This window comes from Lipotes vexillifer, unplaced genomic scaffold, assembly GCF_000442215.2.
Source record: "Lipotes vexillifer unplaced genomic scaffold, Lipotes_vexillifer_v1.1 scaffold445, whole genome shotgun sequence".
Lineage (NCBI taxonomy): Eukaryota > Metazoa > Chordata > Mammalia > Artiodactyla > Lipotidae > Lipotes > Lipotes vexillifer.
The window spans coordinates 893,838-910,406 of NW_006774995.1; the positions used below are offsets into that span (position 1 = coordinate 893,838).

At 34.9% G+C, this 16,569-nt stretch overlaps 1 protein-coding gene across 1 annotated transcript; it reads left to right on the top strand.

Annotated features, from left to right (window-relative positions):
• Positions 1 to 1,919: 1,919 nt before the first annotated feature.
• SLC35A3 (solute carrier family 35 member A3) lies at positions 1,920 to 16,039 on the top strand. Its single transcript, XM_007449626.1, has 7 exons — positions 1,920 to 2,118; positions 4,329 to 4,339; positions 4,573 to 4,695; positions 6,838 to 7,009; positions 11,018 to 11,136; positions 12,946 to 13,079; positions 15,949 to 16,039. The coding sequence occupies exons 1-7, from the start codon at positions 1,932 to 1,934 to the stop codon at positions 16,037 to 16,039; spliced, it is 837 nt and encodes a 278-aa protein (XP_007449688.1). The 5' UTR covers positions 1,920 to 1,931.
• The last annotated feature ends 530 nt before the right edge of the window (positions 16,040 to 16,569 follow it).

Genomic DNA, 16,569 nt, shown 5'->3' on the forward strand with positions numbered 1-16,569 from the left:
CATGGGCTCAGTAGTTGTGGCACATGGGCTCTAGAGCACAGGCTCAGTATTTGTGGCGCACAGGCGTAGTTGCTCCGCGACATGTGGGATCTTCCTGGACCAGGGCTCGAACCTGTGTCCCCTGCATTGGCAGGCGGATTCATAACCACTGCACCACCAGGGAAGTCCCTTTTCTGGATTTCATTCTGTCCCATTGAACTATTCTTCTGTCCTTATGTCAATATCAGTCTTAATTACTAGGGCTTTATAATAAGTCTGGAATTTCAGTTGTTTAACTCCTTCCACTTTATTCTTCCTTTTCAAAATTGTTTTGCTGGTCTAGGTCCTTTGTATTTTCCTATAAATTTTAAAAGCAATATCAATTTCTACCAAAAAAAAACCTTCAGAGATTTTGTTTGAGATTGAATCTTTAGGTGAATTTGAAGCAAAGGATGTGAACTGGGGTGGAGAGGCAGTTGAATGATCATGCACACTACATTAAGTCCTTCCTTGAAGGAGGATCTTAGTGGAGCATCTCCAGGTCTACATACAGTGGTTGATAGTGTTGTTCAAATCTTCTATATTCTTACTGGGTTTTGTGTGTGTGTATATTCTATGAATTACTGGGAAAGGTGGGTTAAAATCTCACATTCTGACTGGATTTACCTGTTTTTCTTTTTAGTTCTGTCAGTTTTGAAGCTATGTTATTAGCACATATACATTTATAATGGTTATATCTTCCTGATGTGTTGATTCTTTTATCATTACAAAGTGTCCTTTAATTCTAAAAATAATTCTTATGTAATCTGTCTTGCCTGATATTAATCTAACCCCTCCAACTTTCTCATAGTTATTTTCCTCATGGTTTTTATCATTTTCCATCCTTTTACTTTTTAACTTATTTGTATCTTCATATTTAAAGTGAGTCTCTTAGAGTTAATATTAAATTGCTTTAGGAAAAATACAGAAACTTTGCTACTTTTATTATTGGGGGAAGCCAGGTGGAGGGCACATGAGAAGTCCTGTACTATTTTTTTCAACTATGTAAGTCTAAAATTATTTCAAGAATGTTTATAATTGCCTGTTGGTTGGTGCATTTTTGTAGTAACTTCTCTAAAATTCTTGTCTGATAATTCCAACATCTATATCAACTATGTGTTGTTGTTATCTGTTGGTTTGTCCTTATTCATCCTAGTTGAGATTTTTTTTCCTGTCTTTTGGAATGATGAGTATATTCATTTTGGATTGTATCCTGGACGTTTTGAGTGTTATGAGACCTTGGTTCCTACTTAAATCGTCTATATTAGTAGGCAGCCACTGGAGAGGGAGGAATGGTGCTGCGTCTTCGCTGACATTCACCTTATGTAGGGCAGGAATGGTTGGCAGGGCTCTGCCCCCATAGTCTTTGTGTCTGCATCCTGGTGGGGGATGGGAGGGCCACCACCTCTGTTGTCATTTTTGCAGGGTTGGGATGGTCAGCAAGGCACTGCCCCACAGATTATACAGCACCCATTTGGGAGGGTTGCATCCTTCAGGGCTGCTGTCTTCCCAGTCCTTTGGTTGGAGACAGTGGGATTTTTCTTATGGCTTTTTTGTTGTTGATCTACACCTATTGGTGGTTCCAGGTTGTAAACTGCTGTCACACCCAGGGTGAGATACATGAATGGCAAAAAATCTCAAGATTTTTTAATCACTCAAGATCTGCAGTTTCTAGCCAGTCTCTTTTCTACAAGAGTCTCCTTGTAGTTGCTTTGTCTTTGGTCCAAGGTTTATAGTTGTAATTAGCAGGAAGAATAGGATGGAATGCACTTTATCTTGTTTGGAACCAGACATCTCTTACTGGTTTTTTTTGTTGTTGTTGTTTTTATTGGTTTTTAAAATATTTATAATTTCTGTATTTTCTGTTTATTTGCCCTGTGTATTTTGTTTTACAGGCAAATGAAGATAAGACAATGTCAGCCAACCTAAAATACCTTTCCTTGGGAATTTTGGTCTTTCAGACTACAAGTCTGGTTCTAACGATGCGTTATTCTAGGACTTTAAAAGAGGAGGGGCCTCGTTATCTGTCATCTACAGCCGTGGTTGTTGCTGAACTTTTGAAGATAATGGCCTGCATTTTATTAGTCTACAAAGAAAGCAGTAGGTATCTAGGTTTTTTAAGTTATTGCAATTTATTTAATTATTTTGGAGTTATTCACATGTGATACATATATATAGTATATATGTATAGGTACCTATATATATGACATATATATATAGGTAACTACACATTTGAACACTTGCATTATTGAAGAACATTTCAATTTTCATTTTATTAAGATGGTTTTAGTCTAGTAATAAAGGTATTTTATTCTTATCTATGTTATGATTCATGTCCTCTGGTTAATGCTGTAAATATGAAACACAGTATCTTGCATTAATAATAATTTGAGTATAAGTAATTTAGAGGAGTAATAATTTTTTACTAAAGTCAAGGCTTTTTTATTTTATTTGCTGCATGATTAGTCCAGCAGTGACTAATTTGATATAGTTTTTTATTTTTTATTTATTTATTTAATTAATTAATTTATTTATTTATATTTTTTTTGCGGTACGCGGGCCTCTCACAGTTGTGGCCTCTCCCGTTGCGGAGCACAGGCTCCGGACGCACAGGCTCAGTGGCCATGGATCATGGGCCCAGCCGCTCCATGGCATGTGGGATCTTCCCAGACCGGGGCACGAACCCGTGTCCCCTGCATCGGCAGGTGGACTCTCAACCACTGTGCCACCAGGGAAGCCCTGATATAGTTTTTTTTAAAAAAATCTTTATTGCGGGAATTCCATGGTGGTCCAGTGGTTAGGGCTCCATGTGGTTAGATTATTTGGGGGTACATTAAAATGAAAAACAGACTTTTTTATGTTTTTGTATAACAACCAAATGAGAAGACAAGCAACAGATTGAGAGAAGATATTTACATCACAGGTAATCACTAATAATTAATATCCAGAATGTACAAAGAACTCCCACAACTCAATAAGAAAAAGATAAGAAACTCAACAAAAAAAGGGACAAAAGATATAAATAGGCAACTCACAGAAGAGAAAACCTGGGTGGCCAATCAATGTATAAAAAGATGTTCAACCTCTCTAGCAATCAGAGAAATCAAATTAAAGCCACAAGACTCAATTCCACTACCCTCATACTGCTAATGAGAAAAATATGTGACAGCATTAATTATTTAAAAATTTAATTTTAAAGATGAGCTTATATTTTATATTTTTTCTGCTAAAACTAAAAAAATCTTTTGGTAATTTTTGTTTTACTTACATAATTTTTTTACCATTATTTTAGTCAGGAAAGGCTGAATATCAAGTAGCATTCTTTAGTTATTTTCATTTTGGAAACTAACACAACATTGTTAATCAACTAAACTCTAATAAAAATTAATTTAAAAATGGTATTTTCATTTTAAAACAGTTTTCATAAAGTTTGCAAGTTTTATGTTGGGAGAGAAAAATCATCTGTGAAGTATATTATTGGTAAGGTGGTAGGGTTCCTTAGAATTTCTCCCTTTGTGGGTTTATGTATCTCTTAAAGTTCTTTGGACATTTTTTTGTGAATGATACTGTGGGTTGACTAGCTCAGAGTCCATTTTTAACTCCTTTCTCCCTTTCTTATCTCTAATGTGGAGAATATAAAAGAAAAGAAATTGATTTTCCAGCTCCCTTGCAGCAGGGAGTAGTTATGCAACACACAGTCTTGGTCAGTGAGAGGGAAGAAGATGCCTGCTAGGCCACTGTTTCCTCCTCCTCTTTCTTCCTTCCGGAAAGAAGAACCAGAGGTGCATCAGTCAGTTGGTAATCTGTTGCAAAAAATCACGTAGACAATACATGAAAAGCATGAAAATAAAAAGCCAGTATATATACAGAGAGAGCTAGGTCCCTGATGTCATCACAGAGCTGCTGTAGCAGCTTTTGACCTGGACTCATGACATATGAGACAAATCCCTATGGGTTTGAGCCACTTTTGGTTGGGTTTTCTGTTGTTTGAGCCAAACCCACCTCCTGATATCCTTCTTTTTATGATTAAAGTCTTCATAATTATTAATTGGCATTAATGGCTGATGATAAAATACATTATAAAATACAAGGTATCAATATTATAATATTGCTATGATAAAGTAAGAATACTTGGTTGACAAATTAATACTTTGAGGTTTTGGTTATCATAAATACATATGTGTATATATAATCAATTTGATTTATTCCCCAATGAAAGATATATATATATATATATATATATGTATATATATAAAGATAATGCTCTTCTTAATATGCTACCTTATAATATTTAACATTTGAAATATTAGCATCATTAAAGGTATAGGTATACCTTATTTTACTGCAGATATTGTTTTTTACAAATTTAAGATTTGTGGCAACCCTCCATTGTCAGATGATAGTATTTTTTTAGCAATAAAGTTGTTTTTTTTTTTTTGTGGTACGCGGGCCTCTCACTGTTGTGGCCTTTCCCTTTTCATTTAAAATACATTTCTAGTAGTGTTTCTAAGAAAGAAAGAAACAAACAATAATATTAGCTGTTTTCTTTTTCAGGTCACATATCAGTTGAAAATTCTTACGACTGCATTATTTTCTGTGTCGATGCTTAGTAAAAAATTAGGTGTGTACCAGTGGCTCTCCCTAGTAATTTTGATGACAGGAGTTGCTTTTGTACAGGTAACTATTCAAGATAAGTATAACTTTTACTTTTATCACAGTTTCAGAACCTCATTTTGGAAAATATGGTTCTGTTATTTGTTGAAGAAAATTAATGCTTATTCTTACAACTGACTTTTTGAGGGCTTCCTTTGAGCAAGATACTACATTGGGACTGTAAATGACACAAATCAAATTATCCAACATAAAGAAATGAAGTCTATTTAGGGAAATAAGACACTGTATGTAAAACAAAGCTGTTTTTTACTGAGTATCTGGACATTTGAGATCAACCACTCCCTTCCTGTTGTCTCTCAGCTTCCTTGATACCACTCGCTCCTGGTTCTTTTCACATCTTTCTAATGATTCCTTATTGGTTTCCTTCCTGGGGTCCTCTTTCTTGATAGTCCCATTAGATATTGTGTTGTTGATAGGCTTGTTATTTCTCTTAAATTATTTCCTTACTTTTGGAGATTTCATTCTTTCTGAAGGTTTTTATTAACACATATGCTGATAGCTTCTTGGTCTGTGTCATCAGCTCTGGTTATAACCTCTAGTTTCAGATTTATATATATAAAAGCACATTGGACATCTTTGTTTGGTTGTTCAATAGGCCTTATAAACTCAGTGTATCCAAAGCTGCACTTTACCTTTTCCCCACCAAACCTGTTCCTTATTTCTGTTTTTTCCAGTCATGATTTACTTAGCCTGAGAGTTGTCCTAGACTCTTCCTTTAGCCTGTACATCCAGTCAATCACTAAGACTTTCTGATTCTGCTTTCTAATACTTCTTGATTCTGTCCTTGTCTGTCTCTAGCACTTCCACATTTCACGCCTTCTTTGTGTCTCAAGTAATCTTTTGCCTCCTAATTGATTTTTTTTTTTAACTTCTGTCTTACAATTCAGCCTCCACTTAGTCACCACTGTTCTCTATCTAAAAGAAATCCAATCATGTCAATCTCCTGCCATCCAAAGCCCCCCTCCCCTACAATCACTTTCCTCAGAGTGTGGTATGTATATTTTGAATAAATATGTCTAATAGTTATTTAAGTGGTTATTAGAAAAATATAATTGGCATATCAAACCCATATTTTCATAGATTCTGCTTAAGGTAAGGTAAAGTCGGTATTCAGTTTTTAAAAGTGAGGTATTTTAGGGCTTCCCTGGTGGCGCAGTGGTTGAGAATCTGCCTGCTAATGCAGGGGACATGGGTTCGAGCCCTGATCTGGGAGGATCCCACATGCCATGGAGCATCTAGGCCCGTGAGCCACAGCTACTGAGCCTGCGCATCTGGAGCCTGTGCTGTGCAACAAGAGAGGCCGCGATAGTGAGAGGCTCACGCACCGCGATGAAGAGTGGCCCCCGCTTGCCACAACTAGAGAAAGCCCTGACACAGAGACGAAGACCCAACACAGCCATAAATAAATAAATAAATTACTAAACTCCTACCCCAACATCTTCTTTAAAAAAAAAAAAAAAAGGTGGGGCAAGATCTGGATTCAGGAGTCCTGGGTTCAGATCCTGATTTGACCACTTCTTAGCAATGTAGCTTTGAGCATGTTGCTTTCCATCTGAGGCCCACTAAACAAACCTGCAAAGTTATGATAGTAATCATATAATTACCACACTGTTAGGAGAATTAAAACCAGTAACTTAAAAAAAAAAAAAAAAAAAAAAGTGAGGTATTTTAAATTAAAATATCAAGTAATAGTTTAGGGAGAACATACATTTGACAAAAACCATGAAGATGATAGTGAAATAAGTGAAGTTTTAGGAACACTGATCTACAGAATAAAGCTCAGAATGGTTAGCATGAAATGGACCTTCCATAATGAAACATCAGCTCCATACTCATTTTTGCTGCTCCAACACTTCACACTCTGAATTTCTCAACTGAACTTCTTGTGGAGGCTGTTTTGTGCATCTGTGCTTTTATTATAATTGTTCTCTTTTTTAGGGTATTTTTGAAATTATAAATTACAACAGTAATATCACTATGGGAAAAAAAATGATTCTAAGTTTTTCTTTCAAAAGCTCTTCTCTGCAATCCCCCAGAATGGTATTGGTTGCATTTTTACCTTAAGGTCTAAGAGTGGACTCTACATATGTATTTTGTAAAATGTTATAGGAATTAAACTTCAATTTTGTTTTTCTTTTTGTTCAGTGGCCCTCAGACTCTCAAGAGCTTAATTCTAAGGAACTTTCAGCTGGCTCACAATTTGTAGGCCTCATGGCAGTTCTCACAGCATGTTTTTCAAGTGGCTTTGCTGGGGTTTACTTTGAGAAAATCTTAAAAGAAACCAAACAATCAGTGTGGATAAGAAACATTCAACTTGGTAAGTTTTAAATGTTTTCTAATATTATTTTTAAAGGATTATATTGTTATGTTTAAAGATTTCTGTGTTTTCCTGTTTTTTTTAAAATTTTTTGGCCACACCGCACAGCATGCGGGATCTTAGTTCCCCAACCAGGGATTGAACCTGTGCCCCCTATATTGGGAGCACAGCATCTTAACCACTGGACTGCCAGGAAGTCCTATGTATCTTTAATTAAATAAACCTTTTATAAAAGCTGCTGTTGATGCAAATATCTGTCAGGGTTTTTGCCTTTTGAAAAACTGTATTTTAAATGAATGTCTTTTCAAGAATATGGAATTTTGGGTCTGTGCTCATAAGGCTGTATGAAGCCTGTTTCTGTCCTCACCATTTGGAGCCTTTGTCTTTGGTTGCTATGTTTTCCACAGATGTTGCAAATAACTTACATATTTTCCTCCTGGAAAAAGAGATTAAGATAGGAAAAAGAAAAAAACAAAAAACAAAAAACAAAGAAAAAACAAAGATAGTAAATTTAATTATATGATACAGTGTTATCAGCTACAGTCACCATGTTGTATATCAAATCACCACAATGTACACTTCAAATGCTTAGAATTCTACTTATCAATTATACCTCAGTAAAGCTGAAAAAATAGACACTTAAATCGAGCAAGTTTGAAATGAAGAAATTTTGTCTCCTTAAAATCTTACTATGCTTTTTTATTTCAAATTGTTACATTTTAGCTTTTAAATACTACAGCATTTTTCTAACTGAAGGTGAATAGTTTAAAAGAAAAAAGAGATTGCCTTTGAATAGATATTTAAACTATTTGTATACAGTATTGTAACATTTAACTCCTCATACAAAGATTTCAGAATTTAGTATTCTTGTCATATTCATTTTGGAAGATGCTACATGTGAGAAGCAGCTCAACTGCAAATCAACATGTTCTGTTTTAAGCCTCTGTCCCTGTGACTTTGGAGCTCATCTTTGAAACCATTGTTTTTTTCTCTGAAGCCACTGTTTTTTTCTTCACATCAGCTTAATAGCTATACCATGTTTCCTGATAGCAGTCATAACAGGCCCTTCCAGGCCCTATACAGTGAATTGTCTGTAATCCTAATGGCCTGTATTTTGAGACAAACCTTCAAAATTTGATTAAAGTCCATCCTTTCAGTTGTTTTCACATAATATGATGACAAACAGACTGAACCTTCGTTTTATCACATAGTATTTATTTGTTTCTCTGCAAAATTTGTAGAAATGTATCATGTGTTTTTTTTTAAGAACTTCAAGGTAAATATTTTTGAAAACAAAATTAAATTAGCTTCCCTTTGTTCATTTTGTCTAGAAGGCAAGTTCAGACTTGAAAAGCATTCACCATTTCAGAAAGAGTATATCTATAGCATAGTGGTTAAGAACTCTTGGTTTGGTAGTCTGACCACTCAAATCCTGATTTTTTTTTTTGTGTGTGGAACATGGGCCTCTCACTGTTGTGGCCTCTCCCGTTGCGGAGCACAGGCTCCGGACGTGCAGGCTCAGCGGCCACGGCTCACAGGCCCAGCTGCTCCACGGCATGTGGGATCTTCCCAGACCGGGGCACGAACCCGTGTCCCCTGCATCGGCAGGCGGACTCTCAACCACTGCGCCACCAGGGAAGCCCTAAATCCTGATTTTATTACCTACCACGTGTGTGGCATTACAGAACTTACTTAACCTTCCTCTCTGCTTCCTCATCTATAAAATGTACTTAATTATGGTACTTATTTCATATGTTGCTATGTGGATTAAATGAGATAATACATGTAAAGTGTTTAGAATAAAGTGCCTTGTGCTTTATTAGTGCCTAAGCACTTACATCAGCTATTTACATTAATACGCAAATATCAGAAAAGAAAGAAGTATTCAGGTTTGTATGAGTTCCCCCAAATTTTCTCGATTTTAAGATAAAAATGAAAGGTCAGAATTCATGACTCTGGTATTTCACGGATTTCTTATTCTTTGGTTTGACCTCATAACACAATCTAATGGTAATGGTAATAACTCAAAGTTTTGAAAAGGATACATAAATAAGTTATAGAACTCGAGATTACAAAAACAAAACAATGTATAGAAGTTTTCAAATATCAACGGTCAAAGGTTAGCTAATTGATAAGATCCAATATTAGCCACAGAATGGAGAAGCAGGAACTCTTGTTACCTTAGGTTGCTATGAGTACAGTCTTCCCTTGGTATCTGTGGGGGATTGGTTCCAGGACTGCCGTGGATGATCAAGTCCCTTGTATAAAATGGTGTATAGTGTTTGCATATAACTTATGCAATCTTCTCATATATACTGAATCATCTCTAGATTATTTATAATACCTAATACAGTGTAAATGCTTTGTAAATAAGTTGCTGTGCTGGCAAATACAAGTTTTGTTTTTTGGAACTTTCTGGAATTTTTTTTTTTACATTTTTGATTCATGGATGGTTGAATCTGTGGAGGCAAAACCTGCGAATATGGAGGGGCAACTGGTAGACTGATGTAACCTTATTGGATTGGGAATATATAACAAAATTTTAAATAAATTACAGCTTTAGTGTAAAAATTCCATGTCTGGATAAGAATTTATCCTACAGATATAAATATTTATACAAGAGAACAAAGATAAATGTCCAAGTTTATTCATTTCAACATTGGTTACAATTGTAAAAAATAGAAAACATTTAGAATACTGGTTAAATAAATTATCAATATGATTAAATGTATCATAGACTTCAAAACCACTCTGCCTGGATTAAAATCTTGAATCCATCACTAACCAGCAACATGAGTTTGGGCAAGTTTATTTAACCTCTCTTTGCTTCAGTTTGTTCATCTGTAAAACGAACTAGAAGTGTCCACCTCATAGGGTTGTTATGAGTTAACATACATAAAGCACTTAGTACATTTTGTTGCATGTGGCGTTATATGTGTATTTCATACTGTTATTGTCCGTCCGATGGAATATTATGCAACTGATAGAAAGAATGCAGTAGATCTGTACATACTGACGTGTGTACTCTTCTGTACTCTCTATATTTTTTGTAATTATCAAGTGTTATTTTTATAATTAAAAAAGAAATGAATAATACCCTTGGAAGTGTTTATTTTTGTGATTTTGTATTATACCAGTATTGTTTTCATGTTCTAAATTAGACATATTAAAATGATAGAGTTGGCATAAATAAAATTTTAGAAAGAACATTTCACATCCCTTTTAGTTCTTTTTCACTGTGGAATACTTTGAGTAGTTGTGGCTTTATAAAAAATTGCTTTACCCTGCACTCTTTGCTTATCTTACCACAGACTGCCCCAAAGAGATGACCCCTGTAATATCCATTTCTTTATTCATAGTTTAGGATTGCTCCAGGAAATCTTAGATCCAGTAGTCATGTGATAAGCTCTGTGGTAGAAGTAAGGGATTCAGCAGTGAATAAGACACATTTCAGGCTCTCACTGAGCTGACTTTCCCTAACAGTGAGACTTCAATAACAACATTCTGACGTTGCCTATGGCTGACTGTTTCTTAGCTCTAATTTTTTGTTTATTAATTATTGTACATCCAAAATTTCTAAATAAAGGAAAATGCTGGACCACATACCTGAGCTATTATGTCTGCATGTATGAATGTCAATATATGAAAATCTAGATCTAGCAAATAGGAAGATATAAGATACAATGAAATACACCAAAAGTGAGCATTTTAGAAATATTTGAATGGGACAGCCATTTAGTCCTGGAATGTATACATTATATTTTTTCAGTCCTCCAAAGTTGGTAATCTCTGTTCTTTTATATATTCCCATGTCTATATTACAGTCATAATATAGTACTAAGTATACTTTTCTTAAGTTTATATAATTATACAAGTAAAAAATTTTTAAAGTAGTCCAACTTTATTGAAAAGGAAAAGTTAAGTTTAAAAGTATTTGGAATGTTAATAGAAAAATATCTCTCCAGGCAAACTAAATGATGTTTGACATAGACTTTACTTTTATTTTAGGTTTCTTTGGGAGTATATTTGGATTAATGGGTGTATATGTTTATGATGGAGAACTGGTATCAAAGAATGGATTTTTTCAGGGGTATAACTGGCTGACGTGGATAGTTGTTGTTCTTCAGGTAAAGCATTTAAAGTCTTACATTTATGCTAATAAATTTTATTTTAATATAGAGAATCAAAGTAGCTATGATATACTGATATGAGGAAGAAGGGTTCCCTCCTATCAGTACTCTCATTATCTCTAGTTTATTCAGGGAAGTTAAAATAGAACTGATCTAAATGCTGTAATGAAAACTTATTTGAAAATGAATCATGAATGAACTTTATGGTATTTAAATTTAACATAACGAAAATGCAAGTTTAAGAATAAAAGTTGTAAGCTGAGGACAAATATAACTTGTAATTTTTCTACTGTTCTGATCATTTTACAGGAAGTCTGTGGTCAGCTCTTTCAGGCTCAAGAAGCAGATCTAGATATTTAAATCTGTAACAGTTTATAGTTTATATTTTGGTTACATATTGGAGTACTCCTATCAAATTACCTCGGCTTATAACTTGAAATTATTCAAGGGTTGAGTAATTTCATCTTCAAAAAATACTTACTGAGTACTCTGGAGGATACAAAAATGAAGATAGAAGTCTCTGCCTTCACAAAGCCTTTCTCTAGAGGTATTTGAAGCTGTAAGAAACAAGTTCCCTTAGGGAGGATGGGTGAAGGTGGCAGAGGATAGTTGTGTTTTGAAAGCAGGAAGGATACTTCTATTTTTAATATAGGGGAAAAGGAGACAAGGGTAAGTGAAAATTCAGAGAAAATTTGAGGTAGAGACAGGGTAAGTCAGGAGAGTTTATGTATGATGGCTTTTATCCTATCAAGGAGGGAAGCTCTCTTTCCTTAAGAGGGGCTAAAGACTTGAGAAAAATTTTAAAGGTTTGGTACAGTTGGTGTGAGGGAGTAAATAGGGGAATGAGAACATTGCTAAGAAATACCAGGACTCAAACATCAATTTGTAGTGAGCTCACTTGGCATAATTTGTGACTTTCTCTCATAAAGCTTCTACCATTTGAAGAGGTACAGTGAAAGTGGGTAACCCAGACTTGGGAGCTGATATGTAGGGTTCGGTAGAAAACAAAACTATGAGATATGGTAAAACTTTGTTATTTAAGTAGCCACAATTTGGAATTTGAGAGGGATTTGGTAGAAAGTTCTTCACTCTTTTTTTTTTTTTTTCCTGCGGTACGCGGGCCTCTCACTGTGTGGCCTCTCGCGCTGTGGAGCATAGGCTCCGGACGCGCAGGCTCAGTGGCCATGGCTCACGGGCCCAGCCGCTCCGCGGCATGTGGGATCTTCCCGGGCCGGGGCACGAACCCGTGTCCCCTGCATCAGCAGGCGGACTCTCAATCACTGCACCACCAGGGAAGCCCAGTTCTTCATTCATAAAGAGAATGATTAAAGTGCTTTAGGAAGAGTAATCTGACAGCAATGAAAGGTAGATTAGAATGGGAAGAAGCTAGAGGAAGAAATCCAAGTTAGGCTATTAAAAGGCTAGTAAAATAACTTTAAAGTTACAGTTTATTTTTAATCAAAAGTAAAAATATTTAATCATTGTGTCCAATTTTCCCACATTTGTCTGAACAAGTGATGTTTAATTACTAAATTGGATGAGGATGGATGTTTTATTCATAATATGGTCAAACTCCATTATAACAAACTGCAGATTATGCTGGTAGTTACTTTGTCAGATACCTTTTGAAATAAGGGGGCTACTGAACAAAACCTATAAGTCCATTTGTTATGAGATGTTTAATAAAAGTAACTTACTTTAATGGGATTAGGTTATAGGACAAAGCCTAAAGCTTCATTGAGATTGTTCTGAAAAGCAGTTTTATATATGTTTATTTTTTAAAATAATCTTTTAAAACTTCTGCAGGCACTGGGAGGCCTTGTAATAGCTGCTGTTATTAAGTATGCGGATAACATTTTAAAAGGATTTGCAACCTCTCTGTCCATAATATTATCAACACTGATATCTTATTTTTGGCTACAAGATTTCGTACCAACCAGGTAGTGTATTCTTTTCTATTTCTTCAAATCTCCAAAAGTATATAGAAAAATAAGAGTCCTTCATAAGATCTAATCTGAAAAATTTTGTTCTATTACAACTTTTGAAGAAATATATAGTAAGATTCATTTAACTATCTTTTTTTTTTTTTTTTTTTTTTGCGGTATGCGGGCCTCTCACTGTTGTGGCCTCTTCCGTTGTGGAGCACAGGCTCCGGACGCGCAGGCCCAGTGGCCATGGCTCATGGGCCCAGCCGCTCCGCGGCATGTGGGATCGTCCCAGAACCAGGGCACGAACCCGTGTCCCCTGCATCAGCAGGCGGATTCTCAACCACTGAGCCACCAGGGAAGCCCCCCATTTAACTATCTTTTTAAAAAGGTTTCAAACTAAATGCATGAAAGAAAATCTAACACTGGAAAGCAATTTATACAATTTGGCTCGCCAGAATTTTCTCAATAGATCTGAATAGGTTTTTTTCCCCAAAGTTACAAGTCATATTTTTAAAAGTTAATAAGTCATAAAAGTCATAAAATAAGTCATATAATTACATTTTTAAATGAAGAATTTATATAGCTAAAGCTAAGAGAGTAGGTGACATTCTTGAAGAGGATAGTTTGTTTATATAGAGAAGGTGGCTCATGAGAAAATTCAATTAGGTGGTGGCAGGGAGAAGAATAGTCTGAAAAAGAATTGCAAAAGGAATGATGGGTGAGGCAGGAGACCCAGGATCATGTAGTGTCATGGATGCCAAGAGAGAAGACAGAGTGAGGAAGAGTAAAGTGTAATAAAGTTCTATTTTTTTTTACAATTACTAATTTGTAATCCCAGAGTAATGAGATTATATTTTAATGGATTCCAGGATACCATTCATGGTTTCCTCTAACTTCACTCCCCTCCTTATCTTCTCATTCTCTAAACTTTGGAGTACTCTCTTCATCTGTCCTTGGACTTCTTATATTTGCACTCACTCCCTTGGAGATCTCTATTCTCATGGCTTTAAATACCATCTATAGGCTAATAACTCTCAAATTTAAATTTGAATTCCAGGCTTTTATATCTAATTGTCTATTTGACATTTTCTTCAATGTCTAACTCATTCCCCATCTCTGTCAGGGTTCCCAATTTAGTAAGTGGCAGCACCTTCATTCTTTCAGTTGCTTAGGCCAAAATCCTTTCTGACTTAGGAACACAGTATATCCACAGTAACCTCAGAGAAGGCAGACTCTATAGCTATGGACATACATAGCTTTATAAGAGGAAGTTAAAATGTATGGAAATTTTAAATTTTCTTAGTGAAGTAAGGTCATCAGCTTCTCTTTACTCTTCTCTCACATGTCATTCTAATCCAGAAGCAAATCCTGTTAATTCTTCCTTTTTAATAATCTCCAGAAGCTGACCATTTCTCACAACCTCTACTGCTACCACCACAATCCAAGTCACCCTCATTTATCGTCTAGATTAAGGAAATAGTCTCCTGACTTGTCTCCTTGCTTCTTCTCTTCACCTGTGTCCCCGAATTTTCTCCATTCAGTAACCAGAATGATTCTTTTCAGTGTAAATCAGATCATACTCAGAAACCCTCTAATTCCTTCCCATGTCACACAAAAGTTGTCACCATCGACAGCCTATTTGCTTTGGCTTTTAGCTACCTTTCTATCCTTACCTGATATTACTTTCCTCTTGTTTACCTTTTTTAAATTAAAAAATTTTTTTTTTTGCTATTGTAACTTCTTTGCTATGGGCTTTGACTTGCCCTATTTTTCTTGGAAAACACATCCCCTACATATTCACATGGCATACTCCCTCATGTCCTCAGATCTTGGCTCAAATATCCCTTTATCAAGAGATCTAAGAAAAAGCACCCCCTCTTCCAACATTCTTTCCTCCTGTCTTCAGAAGAGTTAGCACCATCTGATAATAAGTAAGCAAGGCTGGAGTTTGGCACATAATAGATACTCAGTATGTTTGCTGAATGAATGTTCAAGACCTTAAAATTTTAATACAGTTAGTAAAATTAATTTGTGTTAGTGAGAATGAGATAGGATTGTGGGTGGAATTTGGTAGTAGAAACCAGTTTAAATTCATTTCCTGTTTATAGTAAGGTATATTATATATATGGATAGATAAACTAAAGAAGAAACCAAGTCTTCCTGCATTCAGTCTTATTTCCTTTTGTAAAGCATCCTATAAAAATCCTGAGTTTTGCTTATTACTACCTTGTATTTTAAACTGAACTTTACTGTGGTTTGAAAAGAATGCAATTTTCCCTTTATATATTCAAATTTTAAAAAAAATTGAAATCTCTTATTATTCAATGTATTATAGGCAAAAGGCACATTACAGTGAAATACTATATATACATATATGTATAACTGAATAACTTTGCTGTATACCTGAAACTAACACAATATTGTAAATTAACTATACTTCGATTTTAAAAAATGGTTTTGAAAAAAGATGAAATACAACCTTTTATACATCTTTGCTTTGGGAGACTACAGTATAGCACAGTGGATGAAAGTGCAGGCTTGGCTCTAGAGTTAAACATACCTGAGTTTGAATTCCATCTCCCACTTCAAGCTGTGGGACTTCAAGCAAATTATTTAAATTCTCTAAACCTGTTTCCTCATATATAAACAAATGAGGACAGTGCTAGTCCTTCCTCATAGGATTGTTGTGAGAACTAAATGAGATAATGCATGTAAAAAAACACTTAGCTAAATATCTGGAATGTAGTAAGTACTCAGTATTTGTTAGCCATGTTACTGGAACATTTTGTCCCAAATTATATTTGTTTTTATAGTAAAGAAATATAACTTGTTTTGTTTTTAATCTGATTTTCTCTTTTTCATTTTTTCTTCATCTATTTAGTGTCTTTTTCCTTGGAGCCATCCTTGTAATAACAGCTACTTTCCTATATGGTTATGATCCTAAACCTGCAGGAAATCCCATTAAAGCATAGTGGTCATACTGTCTTTATCTGGTTTTTCACAATGGTGCACTAGGAATCTCAACATTAATCCTGCACAGAGGACTTCTACAGATTCTAAGAAAAAAATCATCATGCTGAATCTGATCATAATGTTCAAATGGTTTGAAAATATGAAAGTTTAAGGATAAAATATATGTATATGTAACAAAATGCCTATTGCATCAAGAAATCAAAACTTGAAAGTATTTCCAGGGATTAGAATAATTATTGGAGGAAACTTGAAATCTGAGTTTAAAAAGATCTTATGTTTTTGATTGCTGCAGAAATATCCTATGCATTCTTTGCAAGAGCACACAACAAATGTCAGACATCAATTTTGCAAATTAGATATATTTAATCTTATTAAATGTTTTTTATCTTACTCTTTCTGTACAGATATATCAAATAACATGGATATTCAAAGTTTGAAAATTATAATTACCTATAAAGCTGTGAAGAAATAGGATGATTTGAAAAACATTTTCATGTATCTCAGATTTTTATATTTATACAGAAGATTA